We start from the raw sequence: 21,734 nt of genomic DNA, 5'->3' as shown, positions 1-21,734 counted from the left end.
TGCACAGCATGATTAGGTTTTCAACACATTCTTTTTTATATTCCTAATAAAAACTTAAGAGGGGAGTCATAAAACACGTGATATCACGGTCTCTACAAATAAATACATGTTTTTGTTTTTTTTTTCACTCACACAATTTCAGATTACAACAAACCAAATGGATGCTGATTATTATTCCCAAACTTATCTATTTTCCCTTAGATTATGAAAAATCCACTATGTTTTACTCCTACAAATAAAGTTCACAATTGCTGCGTTATTAAAACATCGAAAAAATTGCATTTGTTACATACTTTAATGTTAATTTAATTGACAGTGTTTTGAGTGTGTCCAAATTTTTTTCAACGATATTAAATGGAGCTATTTCTTTTTATATTTATATCTCAATGTAGATGAAAAGGTTTATCGAGATGGGAAGTGAAGGGCTTTATAAAATTTATGACCTCTCATTGGCTGCTTAAAGTGATCACTCCATGCACTGTGTTACATTTGTCGTTCTACCCATGACTGACAAATATACTCCTCAATCTCGAAAATAAGTATATAAGTATACATATATGCAGTGGCGCGCACAAAGTTTTTGATCAGGGTAAGCAGTAGGGTTGGATAAGGATAAGGCATAGTAGGCACTGGTTGTGTTTCTAAAAGGAACGCACGTAATCCAAGGTAGGCACTGCTTCTCTGCCTATATAGAAAGTACACCTCTGCATATATGTATGTCAACTAACAGAAAACTTCACATTTAAAATACAATCTTCATAGCTGATATCATTGGTTGAAAATTGTAAGATAAGAAGAAACCTTTGTTAATGCACCTGAGATTCCTTTCGGAACTATAATTTGAATGAATATCATTCATAGTTTGAGTGGTGAATGATCACTTAAACCATTCGGTGTATGTCGTAAGCTCTGCAATACCTAGGCTGACCACCTGAATGAATTATTTGTCTATTTTAAGACATCAATTGGTTCAAGTAAATTATATGTAACTGCGTTCCTATAGTTGCTATAAGATTTTTTTAAAGTATGCAATATCGATATTAGTTTTTAAAGAATTTTAGTTAAATAAGTAAATGGTGTTTTATCGGTTGAAGGATTATTATAAATTGACGTTAAGAGAAAATAGAAAAGTCTGTTTAAAAGGGGATCTAAAGTGTAGACTCCCTTCTTAAGTAAAAAAAGATATGGGTAATGCATTTGAACTGTATTATTTTTACACATATAGAATCAAAACTCAAATATAATATTTCTATGCTCTTACGACACAATTTCAAAGCTAGTTGCTAAGTCAAAAACATGAGACATGTGTATGTATTTTTTTTTCAAATTAAATTGATTTTTTTTTCAAACTCCATAAAAATATTTTTACTGACCTCTTGAGTCATAATGTGTTACCCAGCTTTTTGTGCTTTGTATTATGTATATACTAAATATAATATAAAATATTTGGATTATTCAATCATTAGTAAAGGCAACAAATTAAATAAAGTAATTTTTTTATAATATGGAAAATCAACGAAAAAGGTTAATTACTGTACAGTTATATCTACAGTCATTACAAATCTGTATGCTGCAATGTTGATGTTTTTGATATACACTGAACTCCCTATTTACATGTTAAATACGTTCCAAGCGATACCATATGAAAAATGTCTAAAAATGGTATTCTTAAATAAAAAACAACATGGTATATGGGTTTTCCTGTATCAATTCAGGATTCATCAAAAATATATACAAAATAAAATTCATTATTGGTTATCATAGATTAGTATTATTCTAAAATACATACTTCATAAATCGAAATAGATAATAAATAAAAGGAAAACAAAAAGTATTCATCTGGCCCCCTTCCGCATACCTCTGTGCATAGTACTGAGAAGTAAGTACATGCAAGGGATGTAGGAAATTTCAAATCACTGTTATATATTGTAAAATAAATATAAAAAATAAATGTGTAAAAAGGGATTTCAGTGCACTATAACAAATGTATTGCAACAGAGATTTTAATGCTTCGAATTGCCTAACTTTTGATCATATTTAGGTACTGAGACTTATACTAATGGTTGAACAACCCAATCCACGTTGGCCTTCTGGCGTTACTTGGTTTTCATAGGGAAAATTTCTTCCGACTTTCATCTCAAATATTATATTTGAACCATTCAAAACCAGTTTTAAATATTTCACGATTTTTCTATAGCTTTAGTTTTTGACTAGCATGCTTCATGATCAGTTTTCATTTGAACATTATCTACTTGACTTTATGCAACACATTTTTTAAAATAAACTGTAGACGAATGAATCATGCATGCTGGTTTTTTTAATGGAGTACTTATTTTTAATGATGTTCATATTATCGCAGAAGCAGTTGAGCATCGTGGAACAGGATAAAGTTATCTGCCTGACGGTAACGTTCTAATTCCGTAGGTATCGGAGAGTAGGTCTACAGTAATAGAAATTTTAAAACTGGTTCTGATATACTTGATCATGGTCAACCATCATCTTCCAGAAACTTACACAATTTCAATTTTCTCTTTTTTTATTTAACTACATTGTAAGAAATCATTTAATCCCTTCAATAGTTTTAATGTATATAAAATGAAAGAATCTTTTCAACTGAACTAACTGCAGTGTGTCAGATGTTGGGTTGTGATCCCATGGTCCCTTTGAGTCGGAGTTTCTGGGTTCGAACCCACTCTACCACAACTTATACTGTACCTATTTTTAATATTGGGCTGCTTAGGCCATCGAAAATAGTAAAAAAAATTAAAAAATTACAAATAATATAAAATAATAGGAATGCAAATATTACTATCTTAAAAAAAACATATTAACTTGTTTTTTATTTTAAAAATATTTTATTGCCTGATTACACTATTTCTTAACCTACAATGAAAAACTTACTAATGTTACTTTTTTATATTTAACCATTTAGCCGTTTCACTAATTAATAGACATATTTTGGATGGTATTTCTATCCCCGTTCTTATTATTACAATTATCGCTCAATCTTAACTTCTTTTCCAACATTTTAGTTCCCATTGTGTTGACTATTGATGCTAAATAAACACATGACTGGACAAATTTGCAGTTAAGAATATCAATTTTGTAAACATCGTGGCGTCTACAAGCAAAATTAATACTCTCCAAAAAACAACCAACTTACAAGCAGTACTCAATATGTATTCTTACAAAGATATTACATAACTATTCTAATAATGTGTAAATGTGACACTAAACCATATACGACTATAGCTACATTCTCAGGGGGTGCCTTATCAGTTTCAAGGATGTGAGAAGTGTATCACAGACCTTGGGCTGGAAAGAGAGAATTAACTTAGGGGCCTATCACAATAGATCTTTACATATTGCAGTGATGTTTGAAGTCTTATATGGCATTGACACTCAATTGAATTAGAATAAGATTTATATAATCAGTGTTAAATAAGTCCAACAAGATCTGTTGATTGTCTATGTAACATACCAAGCAATGAAAGGCAGTTTGCTAATGTAACCAACAAAATATACCATCAAATCAAATGCCAACAGACTTGCATTTTTCCACTTGACGAAGTAATTAATGTAGGGTGCTGATTGACCATGGGCAGGTAGCTCACGTATCTTCTGACCAGTAATAGTCCATGATTGACCATTGACAAGTCACACACACAGGTGCAGCCCGACATGGAGGAGCTGACGGAGAACGCAGAAGAGCCTGACGAGGGAGAGAGCAAGGTCAGCGAGGTGAAACTCGGCAAGCTCCAGTACAAGGTGAATAATACTTTTCCCTTATATATTTACCTCAAGAGTGTCTGACGCATCATGCAATCCTGAGTGTCTATGCCATCACTGCTATTTTCCGTTTCTTACCTACTATTCATTCTTCGTATAGCAGTTATGTCGTTTATTCTGAGCTCTTTCACAGGCGTCATACATATATGTATGTATATACCGCACCCTTGAGGTAGTTTTTTACAAAAATGGGACTTTATTCAAAACTATTATTATTATTCATAAAAAAAATTGCACTTCTGAACCAAGAACCTCGTAAGCTTGAATTTATAACATATAATTAACAATTAAATTAGCACCGCGTCGATCCAATGCAGCACCCTACGCAACATTTTGTGTAGATTTGTATGATTCATAGGCTCATCTCTATAGTGCAGTCGTTAGTGCATTTGGACAGTGAGCACAAAGTCTTAGAGTGGTGACTGACCCGAGCATTTCGTGAACGTAACATCGTAACATCGCTCGCAGCGAGCATCAGTGAGCATCCGAAACTATGGATGGAGCGCTCGGCTCGCTGTACTGACTATACGAATGCTCGTATCGTAACGTGTTACGTTACGACGAAATGGCTCCGCTCAGTCACCACCCTAGGTTCGATTCCCGGGACTTGTTGGGTTTCTCAATAACATTTATTGTTATGTTATATGTTTTACTCCGAACTGATACCAAAAGTGCTGTATTGATCATCGCACGGCAATGAAATAAAAAATCAAGATAACACTGTGTCAATACCGATTGGGTGCGGATAAGGATCCGAAAATGTAGAAGAATAATCAGTTTGATATTTGAATCAATTTAATATGAATATTTACTATAGTTACTAAAGGATATTATATTAAGGAGATGTTGCATTAGCAATTGATTTTGGTTTACAGTTCTTAAAATGAATAAATAGCTATTCAAAGGATATGAATCTCGATATTCAAAAGAAAATACTACTAAATGATTGAGAGAGAACCCACTCTCAAAACTTGAATTGTCTGGCCTGTAAAATTTCCTTATATGCACTTAGTATAGCTCTGCATTTAAGTGATAAAATGTTGTTGGTATAAAAATTTACTCAAATGATATGTAAGATAGATATATTAACTGGATAATGCTTTGTTTTCTCAGCTGGAATATGACTTCAACTCCAACAGCTTGTCGGTGACTGTAATCCAAGCTGAGGACCTGCCGGCTCTGGACATGGGAGGAACATCAGATCCTTATGTGAAGGTCTATCTTCTCCCAGACAAGAAAAAGAAATTCGAGACCAAAGTGCACCGCAAAACTCTTAGCCCGATTTTCAACGAGACATTTGTTTTCAAGGTAATCATTTCATTTTAACTAACTAATTAACTATCACGCCGCTTCACTTTACAGATAGGCAGAGAGAATATAATGCCACTCCAATCTGACTTTGCTAACAATCTTTGTCTATTCCACATTCATGCATCTCGTCATACATACCCGCCGATTATTCCGACTCTTGACCTTACCACGCACAAGTGTTTGAAATACTCGATCATCCCAAGTTTTCCTCGGTCTGTCTTTGCTTCTATTACCAACCACATTTGATTATTTGTTTTACCATTCTTTCTTCACTCATTCGATTCACATGCCCAAAATATTTTAACACACCTTTCTTAATTTTATCGATAATGCTTATCTCAGCCTTGCATTGTTATTTTACTTTCCTTATATCACCATTTGAACATCTATCATACATGAGATTCGCACATTTGTCTGAGATGTAACATTTTAGTAACGGTGGCAACTATTATGTTTGCACAGCATCAAGAATGTACTCTGTGACCATATCATCCGCCACTTCAGCCAGAAATGTTACATAATTTGCTCATATTCCCCTTAACCTGATATAAATTAATATGGATAATCATATGATACCGACAAAGAAACATTAAAACCATCAAAATTGTTCTTACAATTCATGTATTTTTGAATGACCTAACGCCCAAGTGACTCCGAAATCATGGCCCTACTAAGGCTTCAATATTATAAGTTTTATAGCTTATACCTTCTCACGAGTGGATTTACTCTTTATGTTTATAGTTACTATAATTTCATATAATTCATGAGTGAAAATTCTAGGCAAAAACACTCGCTTTACAATATGTACTGACTAAAACATTTATAATTTCAGAGTGTACCGTACGCCGACGCCATGAACAAGACCCTTGTGTTTGCCATCTTTGACTTTGATCGCTTCTCTAAGCACGACCAGATCGGTGAAGTGAAGGTCCCCCTCTGTCAGGTGGATCTGGCGCAGACCATCGAGGAATGGAGGGAGCTGCAGAGTGTAGAGGGAGAGGGAGGACAGGTATACGTCGCAGAAACACACACGCCAACCATACACACACACACATACACAAGCCAACCACACTAACATTCAATGCATCGGTCAAGTACTGGACCGATCAAAATCTTTTTCCCTGTTTTTACACTTTATATCTGTATCTATAAAACTCTATTTTTCATGATGAACAAGTATTTTATTTATAGAAAAAACAAACAGGTCTCATTGCTCACATAATGGTTTATATTAGCTGGTGCTAATATTTAATCAAATATCTCATGAAAGTACTTAATAAAGGCGTTTAATAATATTTGAAACGATTAAAGAAAGCATCTTTAACAATGTGTAATCTCTGTTGCCCCGTTACATTTTAAGTATATTAATAAAGACTGACTAATAGTAACTTCATTTACAAAATTATTGCTCATTTAAAAAAAACAATCCTCCTTCATTTCTTCTTCCATATTCCAGCCCTCACCCTAAACTCCTTTCCCTATGTCATCTGAATCCCAACAAACATATTCCACTCCCGTATCCATGAATATGAAGTACAAGACTCATTACCCTGCCTTCAATCAAATCGAGTTAACTCTGCGTTGATTCAATGTGGTGCCCTATGCATCACTTACGTGTGGATAGGTTCCACAAGATATTCATTATGTATCAAAATTCATTGCAAATAGTCTGTTCAGTTGTATTTTAATGTACTTTTTATATTAACAGACAATTAATATAATCGATATCATAGTATATCTGCTATCTATGTACTTTGAATACTCGTACAATTTTCAATACAAATATAACAAGTGAATTTCAATTGACAAATTAATTTTGTAAATGATATTAGTCTCTTTCCGTAAAACATATACCTAGTTCACTGGATACACCTCTATTAAGACTTTTAATGAAAGCTCACATTTCTCTTCAAACCTAAAATAATTTAAACATGCCCTCATATAAATAAAATGAATTAACCAACTCCCAATACAGGTCTGAATATCACATTTTTATTTTCAATTGATAGGTTCCTAAAATAACATTAAATAACAAAGTTAATTTATCGTGTCAACTAAATGTAATTACAACACCCAGTTCGGATCATTCTGTCGTTACAACTTTCGTAGTTACAAATCACATCTCATCATTTCAATATTGACAAATTTTTATCGATTTTTTTAGATTTGTCATAACATACCTGTTTTATGCATTGAAATAATACTTCCTGTTTTAGTTTGCCATCAATCTCTCTTAATAGATATGTTATCCGCGGGCTTCGCAGACCCGTGGAACGATTGAATGGAACGGCGCACTGATAAAATGTTCCACGCACTTTCAGATTTATAGGTTTGGAAGAATCACACAAATAAAACAATCCGCTGATACCAAAAACAAAGAATTACATACTAAACAGATAAAACTTGACTGCTTTTTTATCACATTCATTGTGACCATCTTTGTGTCCAAAATTGCATTTTGATGTTAATAGTTAATTTGAATATGTCGATGTTTATTGTTATCATCATAATATGGATATGAACACATTATTTATGTATAAACTTAATAATCAATGTTAAAATATATCAATAAATTACATGTTGCATGTGTATCCAGGATGAAAAATAATAATTTTGAGGTTTGTACTATGTAATTGGGTAAACTTATAAATTGTCAAATGATTTTAAACAGGTAAATATTCCTTTTAAAAACAATTTCGGCTTCCTAATATTAGACACATCCATTTTTATCACATTTTTAATGGTGATAAATCTTTTCTTGCCTTTAAAAATATCAAAGACTTTGATTTTGGGAAAAGTAAGTGTGAAATAGAATTTAAAAACATAATATTAGATTACATTTGAAGTATCGTTAGAATTTTCTCTTTCTCTATTGGATTATTGATACCGACTATGGACCCAGCTGCTGAAAAAGCATCTGAAGTTTTGCCAAATCTTCCAATTGTAGGAAGGTGGTTCGATACTTGGATTTGCAAGATATTGTGTTTTGGGAATAGAGGACTAGAATAATGACACCAAGAATACAATTGGAAGGATTTCGCTAGTATGATTGATTTTTATTCTCTCCTTTATACATTATCATAATTATTATTACATAATTATTGACATACTGTATTTACTGGAATTGTTTTTCTCTTTCCCTCATATTTTCTCTGCTCTGCTTGTGGCTGTGTTTGGTTGTGTCCTCCACAATTTGCATGACGCTTCAAATACAATCAAAACAATCATTCACGTAAGTATTATTTTATAACAAAATGGACATAACTTTACAAAACAAATGCTGAATAAGGTACCACACTCTTTGCCGGAATAAGTCACCCAAATCATTAGAGATGTGATCTAAGGAAATGATTATATGTAAGCTCCTCGAGATGTTGAGATATTTATTGAAAGAAATGGTTTCTTTTGATTTGTGGTGAAACCATGTTTTATCCCGGTAAAATGAAGTGGTTATTTAAAAGTGATCCAAATTTCCAAAATGTCATCCTTTTTACGGTTGATCTATTTTTATGGGAATAGACATAATTTGGTTTAAACAGGAATATTTAAAAGTTATGTCTTGACCCATTTATTTTTCTAGCTATACACATTTTACCTACACAGCCATTAGACCTAAGCGACAGTATTTCATCTTATCTCAATAAATCATTGCCCAGTACTCTGAGAGATTATTTGTTAACAAACGATTTCTTAGTTTTGCTCTCAAATTCTCTACTCTCCACCTTACTACATCTCTATTTACCTACTTCGTGTTCTTTCTCGTTCCTTTATATCGACTCGAGCAATTATCTATTATTTGTCACCATTTATTACGAGCTCTTTTGTTGGGCGGCTGCAGCATGCTGTGTTTCATGTTGCATGGGCACGCATGCGCATGGGCACGAGTTGCATGCGCACGCGTTTGCTGCATGAATGTGTTCTTACTCACTACTACCACGCTATGTGCTGTGTGTCATGTCGCCATGTGCTGTGTGCCGTGAGCCGTGTCACCGTGTGCCATGTGCCCGAAGACGATGCGACATGCACATAACACATTGACTAATTCAGCCACTGGAATCTCCTAAAATCATTTTTAATACATATTATATTTTCACGCTACCATATATTACTTACCTTTATATTAATTTTCATATATACACTGTGTTTCACAGCCAGTTTGCGGAACATCAAGGGATTATTCTTCATGGTTACATGAGAAGAAAAATCTAAAAACAATTTTTCGCATTATGAATTAAAATAAGCAATCCTTAACAAGCTAATTTTCTCTTGTTCATGCAGTTATTAAAATATAAAGGTCATCATAGCAGAAATTGATCAATAAAGGGTAATGTATTTATTTTTTAATAAAAAAAAATTATCAATAAGTATTTGGCATCATTTTATACATTTTACGGGTAAAATAAGAAAGAAAATGTGAGTCCTATGAGAAATAACCCCCTGAAGTTTTGTGAACTCGATGTGAAAAACTATATATATATGCATTTTTTACAACTTTTTAACGTTACGATTGAATATCATTATTTGTTCTATAATATCAATACACATTCACTTTTTTATTTAGAATAAAGATAATTAACTTCCATTCAATAACTTGTTGCTAAATTTATAAATGATTCTTTTTAAAGAGCACCATTTCTTCTTATAAACGCACTTCTACAGCTGTTTAGTTTGGTATTTTTGCACTGTAAAATTGTTGTTTTGTAGACTTACAAAATACATGTTTGTATATATGTATGTACATATCTGTACCTAACAATTTGGAGTATGACATTTTAATTATTGAAATTTATTTTTGCAAAAGCAATATGTCATTTATAAAATATTTATTAAATGTTTGTAATATTTTTTATGATAATTAAGATGTCATACTTACAATTCCTCGGGATTCTGTAACAGACGATTCAATACAGAACTAAGATAAGTTGCTCTAAGTGTAGGATTACATTCAGCCCAACGAATGCGACTTCTTTGGGAAGATAGTATTGGATCGTTGCTTGCAGGTATGTACGTGTCAGGCGTGGTACGAGTATGCGGTAGTTCCTAGGGTTAGAAACTAGATATAGAACTAGACACCTTCACGGTAAGTGACAGAAAACACTGGTGGCTGTTGGTTCCTGCTCCTCTGTGTCACACTCGATGTGTTGTTTTCTGTGTATATGTTGTGTACTTGTATATTAATCTGTGTTGCAAATTGTTTAACCTTTTGTACTTTCTGTGTTGTCATGTTCCACTAGTTGCGGGGAAGACTGCTGTACCGTGAGTCTGTTCATTTCAAATGATTATAAAAGTTTCATAGCATTACTCGTTCATTTTTTTTTCGATGGTGTAGATGAAAGGTATTTTACAGAACGTGAATTCATTTACATTTCTTTCTTACATTTTTATTTGATCCACAACGTGTACGAAACCATTACTTCATAATATCTAATACTTTCATTTTAGTAGTAGTCATTTTAGCAAAGATTAGATGAATTTCGTGTAATAATGAAAGGCTGGTTTGAGCTGGGTGTCAGTAAATGTAATTCAATATTGGTGCTAAACGAATCGATGGCGGTAATCAATTGGATTTAGAACCGATCCACATTACTATACTTTTGGCTTCGTATTTTATATATTGAAAAATATTAAATTACAATATTTATTTGGATGTTTTCATTTTTGTGATTACATGTGGTTGTTAAAATGTGCGTAACATTTAGAAGTTGCAATATATAAATATATATTTTGTTGATACGCCCCCTGTGTTTTGTCTCACAGTGGTTTATAGGCAATGCTGAGCTCCAACCGCTCGAGTGAGCTCTAGTGAACTCTAGTGAGCTCGAGTAAGACTCGTTCGCTCGTCACCATCACCTTTGGTCACCGACCACTGTCCGCTCGCCCGGTCGGAGCTCCGTACGGCCTTGTATTGTCACCCGTGGGTACTCGCTTCTAGGTGATCACAAGACGCTATTATTTACATTTATACTCAATTACCCACAATGTGTTGTGAACTTCCCAGACCTCCATTACCTCCGTTATATTACTCTATAGACAATTGGACATGTCACTGTGTGTACCCTGCCTTGGCTCTTGTGACCCCTCCCGTGCTCCTTCTGTCTCACTCTGATTCTGTCTATCTCACGTCCTATTAACCTAATGAGAGTGAAGTACTTGTAGAATACTTTCTGCATTCAATTTACCTTTCTAAATTCCACTCTGAATCGTTACAATAATTGTTTGGAATGAATCTCTCAGTCGCTTTGGTATCAAACCTAAATATACAAACACACGATAAATACAACACCCAATACCTTCAAAGAACTGCCTATAGAAATACATTGTTTTAGAATAGCATTCACTCAATATCCAATATTTGATTACATTTAATAATATATTTGGTGCAATGATGTAAACTTAAATAAAATACTGTCTAATGCAATGTAATTTCATACACTCATTTGTTTTATTTATCCAACCGAGACTTGGGTAAATATTTCAAACACATACTTCACAAATAGATATAGTTAAAAGTCGAATAAATGTTTTGAGCGGAGTGCTTGAACAAAGGATGGAAATTCCAGGACAACAAGCTCGGAGACATTTGCTTCTCGTTGCGCTATGTTCCCACTGCCGGGAAACTTACCGTGGTCATTCTGGAAGCCAAAAACCTCAAGAAAATGGACGTCGGTGGTCTCTCAGGTAACCGCAAAACACATCATCATATATACATGTTGTACTTTTTTTAAACTTCTCATATAGATCAGGTAATTTAAATTGATTTTCATTAAAGAAGTATTCATAAATACAGAAATACTTTGGCCTATGCCTGAATGAGTGAAATTATGAAAAATCGTGATTTGGCTAACAAAATCACCTAGGAAAATAAGTTTAATTAGCTGAAGTATTACTGTGTGTTTTTTTAGTAAGAAGTGTATTATTTGCACACTATGTACTGTTAAAATGATCACCATTACTAATATTGTGTATTTTCTTCCTAACACCTTCCACCACATCGCAGATCCGTATGTTAAGATAGCCCTGATGCAGAATGGGAAACGACTGAAGAAGAAGAAGACCAGCATCAAGAAGTGCACCCTGAATCCGTATTACAATGAGTCTTTCACTTTCGAAGTGCCGTTCGAACAAATACAGGTACGAGCCGAGATAAACTATTGAAGCCGCCAACTGAGATATACCTGTGTACTATACCTTTGAAAATGTTTCAAAATTACCTTCGATATAAAACTTTCATTCTCCAGACTTGTGGACTGAAACCATGATTGATTTTTTTGTATTTATTCAATGTCATAAAATGTCATTAACAACTATAAGAACGAGAAACGTACTTATAGCAATAAACTAATACCATTAACCTCACAGTATATTAACAACTTCTTCGACAGTATCTCATTTTCTTTATATTTTTCTAGTATCTTACTTTTACAAACATTTTTATTAAAAAAAATCATTAAATTTCTATAACTTTTACAATAAAAATATCATCTAACAAATTAACAATCATTCATAAATATTTTGTTTTATCATTTTCTATTTTCAATGAACATTTTCTCTTAAACAGATCACTTAACACAATTCACAAAATACACAAAAATACACTTAACATTTTCCAAGTCTATGCTACCACTAATAAATGGTACCATTCTTTGTTTAATACAATTGCCGATACTACATGCAGATTGAGGATTATGGAACAATTAAAAAAATACTGATTTCATTTCATGTGTACAATGATTTATTTTTGTTTGTGTCTTCCATTATTCATGATACGTTTCAATTCAGTTACCGGGTTTAAAAACTAATTTTTGTTAACAGACAGATTCTCATTAGAACACCTATTTTATGATGAGCTTTGAACAAATATATTTAAATATGCCATTTTATATGACAGTCACTCTTTCGCAATTACTGTGAAAAAAATGTTTTACCTACGCGTTTAGATATCTTTAGTTTTACTTCACACATTTTTTCTGACACCTTTGGTATTATAAAACCGTCTGTCAATCAGTATTGTTAGGAAATTAATGATAACGAAAGAAAAATTAGTGAATATTAGTACATATCCTCGCACAATGGTGTATAGGGTACAATATCATATAGATGGAGTGTCGTCTTGATTGTTAATTACATAAAGACAAGGTGATTAGTCCCATGTTTCATGCACTAGTTCTGAGTAAATTTAATATAATATGCTGATAGCATTTTTCGGGTTATCAAGACACACTTCTTGACGATGTTGAAATACTAGTAAACCATAACATCACAAATACTTTTTATAGGACACGGCATAAACAACTTATGTAACATTCATGATCATTGTGACGGCTGATAAGGTTCCAGAGCGCACAAAGTGTACTTTGTGACCATATCAGACACCACTGCGACCAGAATTGTCACATGAAATCATTGTTGGCAATTTTCCATTTCCGAAAAGAGAATCTGCATGTAGTTGGTTCAGCAATGTCGAATCTAATGGTGTCTTCTATCTCTCCTCGTAACTGCATTATCAAACGGTTACTTCTAAACCACATTCTTTCTTTTTTCTACTCTTTCTTACACTTTATTATTTTAGATTAGCTTGACCTAGTTGCATTAACTCATACCACATAACTACCGCTAGCTATAGAATAGATTACTATTACTACACATTTTATTATCATAAAATGCTTCATTGCAATCTACTCACATATTACTGCTCACAACACTGCTAAATTCCATCATGCATCATATAGAGATACATATTTTAATCTAATTTATTCAGAACTTCGATGCCCATAGGGTGATAAAATCAACAATATAACTGTAGATAAACCTCGCAGTATTTCAATATAAATTTTTGCATGTCAAACTAATAATTAATTGGACCACCGCCTTAGGCTAAATAATTTTAATGACATTTTGTAAAATTAGCTTTAACTTGTACAAAATATTTAGTGGCTTACAGAAAGTTTAACACAACATGTATTTGTTAAAAACACAAAATGACTCGAATACGCACAAAATTGATTATAAAAATAGCATGGTAATTGGAAAGCTTTCAAATCCTAATATAATTAGGTTGATACATTACTTTTAACTATAAATCGGTGCTAATATCAACTCGTACAAATTTTAAATGAAGGTAATATTAATATGCATGCTCCAACTGATCAAAATAATATACATATATGATATAAAATACATATAAGAAATGCATTTATATGAATACATATTTCAAAATGCTTTTAAATTTAGCAATGCTTTATAAATTAAACATGTATTATAATCAAGCTTTTAAACACGTTAAATTTAAATTAGTGTTCACTAAATACATACAAAGTTTATATAAAATCTACACATGTGCCAAGTATAATAAAACGTTTAAATAAAACATACCATTTAATTTGAAAAATCCAATAATAAATTAATTTAAATTTAATAGTACTTAAAAACTTTTTTCATCTATGAAAATATTTGAACCAAAACATATAAAATCTAACTGAAATCTTTTTAGCTGTTTCACTTAATATCAAATATAAAAATTAAACAATAAAATTATTCAAAGGACCTTAAATATATATATAAGTATATTGAAGATTCTATGTATTTCTGTACAAATGTGCAATAATTTTGACTTAAAAAGAACTTATTTGGAAATTCCAGTTTGCTTCAAACACCCCCTATTTATATTTTTCTCACATTTGTTAGTTTGCTAATGTTAAAAAGACCTACAATATAATTTTGACATAATCCGGATTTGTAAGGGAATTTTTTTTTTCAAATAATGGATTTTGAATTACTCAAAACTTTTTTTAAAGGAAAGTTTGATTCCATAAAGGCAAGGTGATTGGTCCTGCGCCTTAATACCAGTCCTGGATGATTAGAGTGAAAAAATCACTATTACTTATTTTGACTCCCCTTAGAATCAAACCTAAATCTTCCAGCACAGTAGCCAACCGCACTTAATACTTCTCTACAGAGGCGGACAAAATATCCAGTAGAAAATAAATCTTAAAAAATTAGGGGGAATCGGACCTGCGACACTAATTTCAGAATCAAATATCTAACTAAATATACTACAGCACCTGTCTTACATATCGTATTTGGAAAATATATCATTATTTCAAATCAGACATTGGCATTGCTCATTCTAGTATTTAGAATACTATAATCAATATTTAAAGCACTAAGTTTGTGATTTTACATTTTTTATATAGCGATTTTAAACAAAGTTATTTTGTAAGATATATTTAGAATTATAGTCTCATCAAATCCACAATGCATGCTTTTTTATAAATCGAAGAGTATATTAATAGCCGGGAACGGTTTTCTAGGAGTAGATTGTATGTATTTGCATTGTTTCTCTAGAAAGTGAACCTGATGGTGACAGTAGTGGACTATGATCGTATTGGGACATCGGAGCCGATCGGGAAGGTGGTGTTGGGATACAACGCGTCAGGCACGGAGCTGCGCCACTGGTCCGACATGCTCGCCTCCCCGAGGAGACCCATCGCACAATGGCACATGCTGAAGGACCCTGAAGACGGAGACAAGAAGGACTAAACTATTAGGAGAGAAGAGAGATGTAAGGTTACTTGTAATAATACTTGTGATGCAATAAAAAAAAATTATCTAACACCCAAGTGACTCTGAAATCTAGCTATGGCTTATGCAACACCACTTATCGTGACCCTACTGAGACTTCAACATTTTAAGTTTTTTAGCCTATGCCTACTCGTGAGTGGATAAAGGAGACTGCACACACTTGTTATCATACTGTGAAAGCGACCTGTATAATAAACTGACATCATTTATTGTAACTGCAGACAGTTGGTAGAATTTCATTTAAAAAATTTGGATTAAGTATCCAAAATTAAACAAGGATTGAATTCTACTTTTATTTAAATAAATATATATATTTATATATATATATATATATATATATATATATATATATATATATATATATATATATATATATATATATATATATATATATATATATATATATATATATATATATATATATATATATATATATATATATATATATATATATATATATATATATATATATATATATATATATATATATATATATATATATATATATATATATATATATATATATATATTATATATATATATATATATATATATATATATATATATATATATATATATATATATATATATATATATATATATGTATATTTATATATATATATATATATATATATATATATGTATTTAAATATATATATATATGTATATATATATATATATATATATATATATATATATATATATATATATATATATATATATATATATATATATATATATGTGACACGTTTCGCCTTAAGACAAGAGTGTTTATTTTTATTATCATATACATATATGAAAATAAAAGTAGAATTCTATCCAATAACCTTGTTTAATTTTGGATAAAATTAAATATTTTATCCAAAATTAAACAAGGTTACTGGGCAAAAACTGACTGCATCCTAATTACGAGTTAATATTAATGATACATGACCACATAATAATTGTGTGTGGTTTATTTGTGATATGTCTGTCTATTACGGGGGGCTATAATCAACATCATGTAATATCCCAATGTGAAAAAGTAAATCAAGCAACATTGTCAGTGTTAAAGAATGTATGTCAACCATAATCATACCAAAAAATCAATATTTGACTCAATTTGTGATTAATATTCAAATCACTCTAGATACATATCGCTCACTCCTTTCAGGAATGTCACAAATCAAAAATCGTCAATTTTCAGTTGTGCATATTTTCGGAATGCCCAGAAAATGTACTATATCCCAGCAAAAGCGGCATATTTTAACTTAATATTTACCCGCTACAGGGCAGAAAGTGTTGTTTTTGCATTTTAAATAAAAGATGTTGTTTATGTTTATTTTTTTAAATATCCTAAATATTTTTCAAATGGAGAAAAAAACCTTCACGTTTTAGCTCTAAAGATCTGTTGCATAGTAAAAAGTTTAAAAAGTGGCTTGATATTTATTTTTAATACACTGCATTATATTTTTAAACTTTAAAAACATTCTTCTGAAAAATCAAGTTTTTTTATTCATGACGTTCTTGAAAGGAGTGAGCGATATGTAAATAATAAGAGCGTTTTATATTTTTTTAAAGTTTTTTTTTAATAACAAGAAGAAGATTAGTTCTCACAGTCATTCTTCTTTTTCCAACCCTTATGGGCTCCTAATCCTGTAAACGGTTACATCGTTTTGTTGCAGTGTTAACTAGATGTACTTGGGCCTCGTATAACACGGTTTTATATAACACGGATGTATAAATTGAGGCATATTATTTGTATACACATGTATTGTACAAGCTTTTTATAACACGGTTTCAGAAAAATAAATAAATTAAATAATATGATTGTCATTAAAAAAATAAAGTACATATGCATATAAACTATCTTAGATTTTTTTTGGAACGCAAACCCTAATTTTGTATGAACTTCAAACCTTGTATAATGCGGGTTTTTGTGGAACCATATAACCGTGTTATATGAGGCCCGAGTGTACAAACTTATTTTAAATTTAAATTAATATCTCTGAAAAATCTTAATTACGTCCTCAATTTCATGTGTATAGTCCTGTTTTTTTCCATTTATTTAAAACATTTATTATTTAAACCAATCTTTTATCATTTCATCCAACATTTTTTTGTTAAAATTTCAAGCTGTGGTCATTTGTTTTATGTTCTTGTGCATTTATATTATTCGTATTTTATTATTTCAGAGGGGTGATTAAAAAGCAAAAGGTTACAACATCGAACCGCAGAATAAACATCCAAAATTTTCTTCAACTTCCAAATGTCCAAGATCCGTTTGCAGCAAGTAAATTGTTACGATCTCCCTGTCTGAAATGTAAGAGTTGCGGTGTCTATAGAAAAAGGCCACCTGTACGTTTTTTCACGCAATCTTATTATTTAAAGAGTTACCTATACTCGAGTTGATCTCAATACGAGTGTGCAAACACAGGAAGTATTGGCCGAGCTTTGCTTTGTGTATACATACCACACAAATATGGGATCCCGTGTATGTATATGATACCCTTCGCCCCTTAAACTATAATCATTCCTTCTGCAGTAATGAAGAGGAAATTTATGTTATCAACTCTAAAGAAAAATTTCCAAAAAAATATATATCATTGAGTGAAGCTTATATTCTATATTTATGGAGATACATTCCTCAACTTTTATTAAATTGTTATATGTTGTTATCTTAAAAGACTATAGGTGTAAATTATTGTAGTAAAATGATATATTTATCCAGAAATCTGTTGACGATGTTCTGCATAGTATAAACAATGTTTGCTTATATATTGAACATTACTTTTTTATACTTTAAGCTGAATGATTACTAATCTTGTAGCATATTTTCTATGTTTAAATTAAAAATAGTCATCTGTTCTCGGTGATTCTGTTCAGACCCTGATTGTTCCATACAAATTAGTTTGTGTACATTTGTAATAAAGATTGTAGCATTTTTTCATGTTGATTTATCACTACGTACTATTATTTTGGCACTTTTAGATTTTTCACAAATTGTTTAATAGAAAATGTTCAATGACTTCACTTGTATTATATAGAATATTTTTGAACCTGAAAAGAAAGAAGAAATGCTTACAGGTCGTACTAACCCTAGGAATAATCACAAAGTCTCTAAATGTAAGTTGGATGTTAAATCTTCGCACAGAACGGGAGCGAGGTAACTGGGCCTGAGTAGAAGCAAGACAATATAGACACGTACTTAATAATAAATCTATATATTTACCTAACTTATTGAACTAACTGTTAAAGTCTTTTTAAGCCCAGTATTATATGTATTATTGTTCTCCTTTGAAAGGCCATCGAATATATTAAAGGAAATGTTTTCTATAAGTTCCCCAGCCCGTATTCCCGTGTTCCAAATTACGTATTCCACGTTCCGATAAGGACGGCACCAGCTGTAGTGTGTATAAACTTAATGCTGGGCTCTTGTATTATAGACATATATTTAGGTTAATAAGTTTTCATTACTTATTTTTTTAATAAAATATTGGTAAGATTTTTACTGGTATAGTTCAAATGATAATGAATATTTTAAAAAAGATTTCTTTGTATATTTTCTTTGGTATATAACTATTGATGTTTAAAAAAATTAATGAACCATTTAAAATTCCTTAATTACTTTTAAAAACATAATCTTATTGTATACTACGCTAAATGTATTATAACTGGAGTTTATCATAGATTCTATGTAAATTGGTAAGCATCTTGTTGTTCATTACAGATTAAAGCCATTCCGATTGGGGCGGGAGTTTAGTTAGAATATTGTAAAACTGTTACTCATTTCTTCTCCATCACTCATAATGGTCCGTGATTGTTAAAGAAATTGTTAACTGCGTGTGTAGAAAGTTACGTAATGATCTAAGGAAGAAATATCAAGTTGCCAGCAAAAGGCACAAATGTTTCCGCGATGTACAAGTCTAGGGGTAGGATTATGTGTGAAATGAAGATTTGTTCCGAGATTATTAAACTTGTAGATGTCCGCTTACCAAGTAGACTACGGCGGTACAGTATGAACTAGTTGTGAATGAAGTTTGTGTGAGAGTTGCGAGTGGATCTTGTAACATAACTCATCCGATATTACATCAAACAGCAGACATTTTAAGGTTATAATGTATCAAATTTAATATTGCTCTCTCGTTGACAGTAGATATATTATAAATACCTAACTACATGATATCATATCATTCCTCATCTTAAAAGTCATTCATCATAGTGTCAGTTCGTATTGGTTATTCTTTAGTTAGAGCCATTCTTTTATGATATGCTCTTTATTTTAAATAAAATATATTGACAAAATGTCGTAACATACAGAATGTCTACTGTCTATATTATTCCATATAAAAATATATATATACAAATGAGTCCCGTTGTTTTATTTCTAGAAAATATAAATCAATTACCTACAGATAATTGCAGAAGTGGCATGTGCCCTCTTAAAACAGGAAAGAGGAAGATAGTCTCAGCCTTCATAATCCTTTATTTCAGGAAATTAACAATACTTAGTAGCTGTTGATAAAATCATTCCAAGTATTAATATTCACAAATGAAAATATACTATTAATTTTTTTTAAATAATATATGAAAATATGATAATGTAACGCTTAATTCTAAACAAATCATGAATGCATAAACACAATAAAGTAAAACACGTAAAAGGTAATAATTAAAATTTTATTAAACTTATAATCTCATAAAAATGACAGTCATTTTTCATATTTGCTTATTTCATCAATTTTAGATGTATAATACCTATTTTTCATGGCACGATATTTCTTTAAGGAATATAAAGCCTCAATTTCTTTAACCACGAAATTCCCATGATTTATCAATGCCTCGATCTTTTCTGGATCGGAAACGTCACGGTTTTTCAAGAAAGCTCGGTGCAAACGTTCCGAAAACACTTTTTGTCCTTGGGGCCATTCCTTTCCGAGGTGATATAACTGCAAAATATGAAAAGTGCATTAAATTTAATAGTATTGTGGGAAGTAATGTTTGATTCTGTGTCTCAAAAATGTTTTCAGTTATCGCCAGAAATACTTAATGTGAGCAGAAATAATCATTTATTAAACTTATTTATAAAAAAATTATAAATAAAAAAATAAAAAATTTAAAATAATATATATATATATATATATATATATTTATATATATATATATCCGGGTCCGCCTCCGTGGTGCAATGGTCAGCACGCTCGGCTACCGTACTGGAGATCCCGGGTGAGATTCCCTAGGGGGGGTCAAATAAATACAAGTGATTTTTTCTTTTATATTATTTGCTTTATTTATTAACGCTGCGTTTATATGAAGCTGTTTATATGTGTGTGTATACATTTATATTTACATATTGATTAAAAATTAGTAATATTCTTACCGTTTTATACAATGTTATAACTCTTGAGCGTTGTGACATTTTAAACCCTTATTATCTTGAAGAAATTAATTAATTATTATGTAATATGATGTGTTATAACATTATACATTTAAGTCAATAAAAACAATTTAGGGAATGAAAAATGACAGCTGTCAAAACAATAATAAATCGTTATAATTCTTTATTGAATGGATAACCTCATTCAGCAAGACAAAAAAGGGATTTTTCAATCGACTAAGGATAAAAATGTGTAAATATACTTGTGAAACTTATAACTTTAAAAACATTATTTTTGGGTCTATCAGATTAACGTCAAACGCAAATACAAAAACAGAAAATAAATGTAGATTGTAGATCAGTGTTGACAGCTAATAATAAGTAAATAACCCGGTACTTACATGTAGAAGTACAATTCCTCTCTTTGAAAGCCATAATTTTGGATTTGCTAACATTCATCAGTAAATCATTTTCCTTGCAAATATTATACACCTTTGTCAGCAACGCCTGCAAATCTTCTCAGCCATCAGCAAGAAGAACAACATCTCCGGCATACAAAAAGCAACAGTCAAATTATTCATTCTAGCTCTCAGTTCATTCATGCATTTATCCATTAATAGATTAAACGGCCAAGGTGACATTACACATCCCTGTTTAACACATTTAGAAATGTTAACCATGATGAACATGAACTACT

At 31.3% G+C, this 21,734-nt stretch overlaps 2 protein-coding genes across 8 annotated transcripts in view; one reads left to right on the top strand and one right to left on the bottom strand.

The window, feature by feature from the left end:
* LOC148300992 (synaptotagmin 1-like) overlaps positions 1–20,031 on the top strand; it is a 72,894-nt gene extending 52,863 nt beyond the window's left edge. For 2 of the 7 annotated variants that reach the window (XM_088273977.1, XM_088273976.1), the window contains exons 5-11: positions 3,670–3,768; positions 4,903–5,097; positions 5,933–6,109; positions 11,661–11,778; positions 12,098–12,231; positions 15,445–15,661; positions 17,856–20,031. In XM_088273977.1, coding sequence (XP_088130103.1) covers positions 3,670–3,768; positions 4,903–5,097; positions 5,933–6,109; positions 11,661–11,778; positions 12,098–12,231; positions 15,445–15,639 — 918 coding nt within the window. In that variant the 3' untranslated portion in view covers positions 15,640–15,661; positions 17,856–20,031. The remainder of the gene's footprint in view (positions 1–3,669; positions 3,769–4,902; positions 5,098–5,932; positions 6,110–11,660; positions 11,779–12,097; positions 12,232–15,444; positions 15,662–17,855) is intronic. The other 5 variants (XM_088273979.1, XM_088273980.1, XM_088273982.1 and 2 more) reach the window with 4 other exon arrangements.
* A 293-nt stretch (positions 20,032–20,324) lies between these two features.
* On the bottom strand, positions 20,325–21,376 carry osi (electron transfer flavoprotein regulatory factor orsai). The gene is made up of 2 exons (XM_088273995.1): positions 21,041–21,376; positions 20,325–20,609 (listed from the first exon to the last, which is right to left on the bottom strand). The coding sequence occupies exons 1-2, from the start codon at positions 21,077–21,079 to the stop codon at positions 20,373–20,375; spliced, it is 276 nt and encodes a 91-aa protein (XP_088130121.1). The 5' UTR covers positions 21,080–21,376; the 3' UTR covers positions 20,325–20,372.
* Positions 21,377–21,734: the final 358 nt, after the last annotated feature.

This window comes from Brachycentrus maculatus, unplaced genomic scaffold, assembly GCF_059751285.1.
Source record: "Brachycentrus maculatus isolate JH-2025_06_01 unplaced genomic scaffold, ASM5975128v1 h1tg000624l, whole genome shotgun sequence".
Taxonomy (NCBI): Eukaryota; Metazoa; Arthropoda; class Insecta; order Trichoptera; family Brachycentridae; genus Brachycentrus; species Brachycentrus maculatus.
This window is presented reverse-complemented; position numbering and strand designations above follow the sequence as displayed.

What these genes read in the sequence shown, in the direction of transcription:
- osi (XM_088273995.1), bottom strand. Translation starts at nt 21,079, where the DNA reads ATGTCACAACGCTCAAGAGTTATAACATTGTATAAAACG. An exon ending in TTATAACATTGTATAAAACG is followed by an intron (nt 20,610 to 21,040) that starts GTAAGAATATTA and finishes CATATTTTGCAG; the next exon opens with TTATATCACCTCGGAAAGGA.